Below are 6,000 nucleotides of genomic sequence, written 5' to 3'. Positions count from 1 at the left end.
TGGTTGCTGGGATTTGAACTCATGACCTTCCGAAGAGCAGTTGGTGCTCTTACCCACTGAGCCATCTCACCAGCCCCCGATTACCTGTCTTCTAAGTGCTGAGATTAGAGACATGTACCACCATACTCAGTATTCAATACATCTTTAAAAGTAATTTTTAGGTTAAAATTTAAAAAGTGTCCAACATTGGAATCATCTAGACCTGAGTTCCACTATTTCTGCATCTCCTATCAAGACTTTAGGCAAAGGGACATCACATCTCCAGGAGCTTCTAACATGGATGGATTCAGTGTCCATCTTACTACATAAAATTGGGAGAATGCACATAAATCCCTCCTCTCTGCATGCTTAACACACAGGAACAGCTAGATGAATGCTACCGGCATTCTCTGTGTCCCTGATCATACACCACCCCATCAGCGATTGTGGCCAGCCCAGGAGCTGTGTTTAAAGGTAGCCAGAGTATGGCAGCAAGGATTGGTAGACAAAGCCTGAAACAGACCTCAGTTCAAACCCCAGCTCCACCAGCTCCCAGCCTCCATCTTTGAATCTACAGATCTGGGACAGCATCACCCACCCTGCATTTGCTGGGAGCCTCCGGTTAAGAAACAGGGGAAGGGCATCAAGCCTGTACCTGACACCCAGTGGGTGCTCAGAGTCAGACTCACACAGGCAGCATCCGACACAGGAGATGCTCGTGATTACTCTCTGAGGAGTGTGAACTTGCCAGAAGCAAAAATACTCAAGAAGGCCAAGGGTTAATGAGGTTGCTTCTGCCAGAAGTGGACACCTTTGTTGTGGTAGTAGATATTTTGCCTCCCTGGGGAAGTTCCTGAGAGATTTCTACCCTTTCCCTTCCCAGACAGATGAACCCTGTTCTGCCCTGGCTCTCCTGTGCACAGCAGATGCCTCCCACAGCCATTGGCCAGAGCTTGGATGCTTCTAAAGGCCTTCTCGAGCTCAACAGTTTTAGATCCAAAGCCCGAGGAGAAGTTCATCTTCAACATTCAATCTGTTCCCCTCCTTGACAACCCTCAAAGGTTAAGAAAACATGCGGTGGTGAATCCCGGGTTGCTTACCAGACAGACACACACAGTACAGTTCTCCTCAGGAGGTGAAAACACATCTCCTTCTGCTCGGATGGCGCCACTGTGAAAGCAGCCTTTGAAAGACAAACAGGAGGTGGGGACATCAGCCTCCTCAAAGGAGAGGAAACTAGGTCTCTACTTTTCCAGGCGTAATACTGCTAGAACCTTCTCTCACCACCCTGGATGGGCCAGCAGTGGCAGACATAGGTCCCTTGAACTGGGTGGTCCTAAGACCGCTGGGAAACAGCACAGGAGACACATGCAAGATTAGCTTCAGTGACCTTGACGGTGTTCCTTGAAATGTGTCCTGAGAAAGCCGCATTTCACTCCCACCACACAGGACACTTTAGGTTCCAAACCTAGAATTCTAGCTCCATTTTCCCAAGCAGCCCTGCCAGTGTCACGATGCCTCTCTGCGACTCAGCTCTTCTCACCATAAAATGGAATATTACTATGTACCCAGCAAGAGACCGGAAAGGATCCAAAATTTTGGTTATAAAGAGAACTCAGCTCTTTCCTTCAGGGCCCCATACATAGGTGGAACAGGGTAGAAAATGGAAATGATCTCTAAGACACCAATTTAGGCACTGCCTCAGCAAACCCTGGAAAGGTTTTTGGTTTTACAATGCTGCAGATTGAATTAGAACTTACCTCACACATAGTAGGCAAGCACAAAGCCCCAGCCCCAGCCCCAGCCCCAGCCCCAGCCCCAGCCCCAGCCCCTGGGTTAGGGGTTAAGGGTTAGGGTTAGGGTTAGGGTTAGGGGTTGTGGTTAGGGTTAGGGTTAGCGTTAGGGTTAGGAAAGAAGAGTGGCCTGATGAAAGGTTATCGTTGAAGAACACTTCTGCAAAGACAAGTAGTTCTCAAAGTGAGATTCTAGATCAGGGCAGCAGCACAAGGAATTTGGCTCTCAGGCCCCAACCCATGAACCTTTAATCAGAATCAGCCTTCCAGGTAACTCCAAGGTGATTTCTCCAAGGGAGAAGTTGAATAATAAATAGCCCTTAGGCTGCAAGAGGCTAGAGGAAGAACGAGCTGGGCTGCGTTCCTCCCTATCAGCTCTTACCAGTGCAAGAGGGGCAGCAGCTCCCATCGCTCGGGGGAATTGGATGGGAACAGGTAGAGTCACACCTTACTTCTCCACAGGTCACCTCTCCATCCTGGATGCACAAGCAGGAGTTGCAGCCATGGGCAGACCCCAGACCCTCCCCCAGGGCAGCCTGGGGACTTCACACCTACCTGGCACAAACATTGAGAACAGCCAGGCTGGTTCCAGCGGCTCCCTGATTCATATGTGGCTCCCAGGTGCCAGCAGGAAGAGGGTCCTGCTCCCAGATTTGGGCTTTCAGGACCTCTAGGTAAGGAAGGAGTCCCTACAGCCTCCCCCTGGAGAAATGAGGGGCGTCCAAGGGTCCCCAGTGGGGAGGAACTTGGCGCTGGGGTGGATAGCGACTGTGTGGGAAAGAATGTTGGTAGGGCTTGGGTGGTAGATGGCTGGCTGACTGTTCTAACTCCAGTGGGGTATCCTGGGGCCCCTGAAGGAGGGCTGTGTCCTGGGGACAGGGCAGGCCGGCCTGCCTCAGGGAGGAGCAGGGACATCTTAGGAGGATACTGCCGGGGCTGCAGGATGGCGGATGGGGCCAGAACGGCCTTCGGGAGGGCTGAAATGGAAGCACAGGGTTTCCTGAAGGAGGCAGCAGGGGCAGGAAGTGGGGTTCAAGAGGCCTAAGTAGGTCCACCAGTTTCCTTAGCAACATAATGTAACAGACCGTGACTTACTGAGGCCACAGCAACAGCCACAAGGGAAGAAGGCTGGGAAAGCACTAATGGGCAAGAAAAGATCCTAAGCCAGTGACAAGGAGGTCTGGCAGCCCCAAGATTCAGCAGCCCTCCCTTCCTTAACAGATACAAGGGAACACATGTTCTCTTGAGACTAGAAGACCACCAGGGTGCATTCTGGGAACAGTGTTCCCCAATTGCTCTGGGCTGGGGATTCAGTGTGTCCCCTGCTTCCCACTTAGCCGTGGCTTCCCTGCAGGGGAGCTAGGGCTCAGGATGAGGGGTCAGCAGAGGGTTCCCTCTAGTGGCACCACTTTCTGGTCACTTTGGGGGAAGAGGCTCCTGCTCCACATAAAGACCTGGAAACTGAAGAGGCATTTTCCATACAGATGAGCATCTACTGCTCCTCGTCACAAAGATGGAGAATCCTCTTATTACCGTTCTGTGTTTGTTTTTGTTTTTTCCTTTTTACCATTTGTAGGCTGGGAATAGTGAAAGGGGAAAGGACTGGGTAAAGAAGTCGAAGAATGAGGCTGGAGAGCTATCTCAGAGGTTAAAGGCACTGGCTTCTCTTGCAGAGGACCCGGTTCAGTTCCCAGCAGTCACATGGTGACTCATACAATCCATAGCCCCAGTCCCAGGAGATCACTTCTGGCCCTTCTGGAGCACGTGGTACACATACAAACAAGCAGGCAAAACACTTACAACACACATTAAATAAATCCTTTTAAAAAACCCCAAACCTTTTATTTAAAAAAAAAAAAAAAAAAAAGCCAGGCTGGAGAAATGATTCAGTGATCGAGAGCGCTTGTTGCTCTTGCAGAGGACCCAAGTTTGGTTCCCAGCGCCCACATGGTGCTGTAACTCCAGTTGTAGAAGATCTAACAACCTCCTCTGACCTCCACGGGCACCAGACACACACATAAAAACAGGCAAAATATCCATATACGTATAAAAAAATTTTTTGTAAATAAATTTTTAAAATGTAAGGGAACAGGGAAAGTGAGAAAGAAAGTGGGGTCATTGGAAGTGACAAGCAAAAAGAACTGAAAAAATGGGGGGGATTTAAAGAACAAGTTTAATGTAGAGGGGGCCTGTGGTTAGGGGGTGAGCTCTGGTACCACAAGATCTATAGAGTACGGTTTGGGGCCAGGAGAACAAGAGCTACGGAGTGGGCTCTTGTACTGAGAAGGCAGGACTAAGAGCTAGAGGGCCCGGCTGGGGCCTGGTGCTCACCTTCACAGGACACACGGTCAGCTTGAAGCCTGAAACCAGGTCTACAGGTGCATAGGAAGCTGCCCACAGTGTTACGGCAGGTGTGGTGACAGACTCTCCTCTCCTGCGGTCGTCGGCACTCGTTTACATCTGTGGGAGAGCCTTGTTGCCTTACCTTGGTCATGGAGCCCTTTCTCCTGGCATTCCTTTGTAAACAGTGTCTCAATACTCGCTGTACTGCTCAAAGCAGGTTCAAGACAAATACTTAACCCACTAGTACAAGGCTTTTTTTCAAGCTCATGGGACCCCACTTTTGGTTACAAGGATTACCAAGCATCTGGAAATTTCTAATGGGCAGAGAAAACAGGAGTTTCCTTCTAAACCAAAGGAACCAAAACATAAAGTACTTTCTTTACCTCAGGAAGCATAGGCAGCCAAGAAAATGGGTGAGCAGACAGAAAACCTTGATATGTATGGGGAGAACAGCGAAGAGATGCTAACAGGTTGAAAGAGGAGATGGCTAGGGAAGGTCCAGCTTGGGGTCTTTCAGGCAGAGAGACACCAACCATGGGATGGGAATGCTCTGAGCATAGGTTCCAAGGGACCAGAAGGTCCCAAATGTTGGTTTTCCTAGGTTCCAAACTGACCTGCCCATCTTCCTGATTGGCATCCTAAGTGTACCAGCCACAGGCCCAAGATCTCACCTATACAGGAATGTCTGTTGCCATGAAGGTGGAAGCCAGCGCGGCAGGAACACTTATAGCTGCCAATGCTGTTCTTACATCTCTGCTGGCAGGGTGTTCCGAGGCACTCATCAGTGTCTATGAGGGCAGAAGACAAAGCTGGCAACCATCTCCCTACAGGACTTGGAATCCTCTCATCTCCCTCTCTTACCTAACTCAGGGCCACTGGGGACCAACTTCTAGACTCCACCCTCACCATCTCACCCCAGCCCGGGCTGCCTTGTCTCTTGGCTGAGGGGCAGACACAGCCTCCATGAGCCCTCTACCTCTATTTGTGTTCCTCTGGAACCATCTTCCTATGATCTCCAGAAGGTCCTCACCCAAGGCTACCTGTGATGGGCCACTCTGCTACAAACCTCACAGGGCCCTCCCTCAATAAGCAGCACTCATGGGACCTTTAAATATAGCCACAGGAGCCAGTGAAATGGCTCAGCAGGTAAAGGTGCTTCCCTCGAAGCCTGTACAATCCCTGGGACCCACTCGATGGAAGAGCTCCCAAAAGATGTTCTCTGACCCCCACAAGCACGCTTAGATTCCAGAAAAATAAAGAAACAAAGGTATGCACAGTCATTCCCAGCCCTGAGCTTCACTCTTGCTTAGTTTCCCACATCTTCTAAACACATCCTGTTCTTATAGGACTCCACTTGTATTCACATGCTGTTTACCCTAAATGTCTTTCTCTCTTGTCTGGATATAAAAGAAATATTCTGCACACATTAAAACCTTCTTCCTTGGAGCTGGAGAGATGTCTCAGTGGTTAAGGGCACCGACTGCTTTTCTAGATGTCCTGAGTTCAATTCCCAGCAACCACATGGTGGCTCACAGCCATCTGTAATGGGATCCAATGCCCTCTTCTGGTGTGTCTAAAGACAGCTACAGTGTACTCATATATGTAAAATAAATTTTAAAAAAAGAAAGAAAGAGAGAGAGAGAAAATGCCCCACTGCACTGGCCTGTGGGCAAGCCTTTGGTGCATATTCTTAAAAAAAACAAAAACAAAAACAAAAAAACAAAAAAAACCACTTCTTTTTCAGAGCCTCTTATGTAGAAAATCACCCAGGCTGTTGTTTGAAGCTGCAAGAGAACTAGAAATAACCCCTCATCTCCCATTCCCCGGCTTATCAGCAGAAGAACCTATTAAGTATGGAACACTTGCCCCACAGAGAGCCAAGAAG

At 49.4% G+C, this 6,000-nt stretch overlaps 1 protein-coding gene across 4 annotated transcripts in view; it reads right to left on the bottom strand.

Moving 5' to 3' along the window:
• The window catches only part of Vwce (von Willebrand factor C and EGF domains), a 35,339-nt gene that overhangs the window by 17,510 nt on the left and 11,829 nt on the right, over positions 1–6,000 (bottom strand). For all 4 annotated transcript variants that reach the window (XM_031389688.1, XM_031389689.1, XM_031389690.1 and 1 more), the window contains 5 exons: positions 4,787–4,903; positions 4,104–4,232; positions 2,328–2,749; positions 2,155–2,248; positions 1,080–1,162 (listed from right to left, as the gene is read on the bottom strand). In XM_031389688.1, coding sequence (XP_031245548.1) covers positions 1,080–1,162; positions 2,155–2,248; positions 2,328–2,749; positions 4,104–4,232; positions 4,787–4,903 — 845 coding nt within the window. The remainder of the gene's footprint in view (positions 1–1,079; positions 1,163–2,154; positions 2,249–2,327; positions 2,750–4,103; positions 4,233–4,786; positions 4,904–6,000) is intronic.

This window comes from Mastomys coucha, unplaced genomic scaffold (assembly GCF_008632895.1).
Source record: "Mastomys coucha isolate ucsf_1 unplaced genomic scaffold, UCSF_Mcou_1 pScaffold21, whole genome shotgun sequence".
Taxonomy (NCBI): Eukaryota; Metazoa; Chordata; class Mammalia; order Rodentia; family Muridae; genus Mastomys; species Mastomys coucha.
The sequence above is the reverse complement of the archived record's forward strand: the minus strand, read 5'-3'. Positions and strand labels throughout refer to the sequence as shown.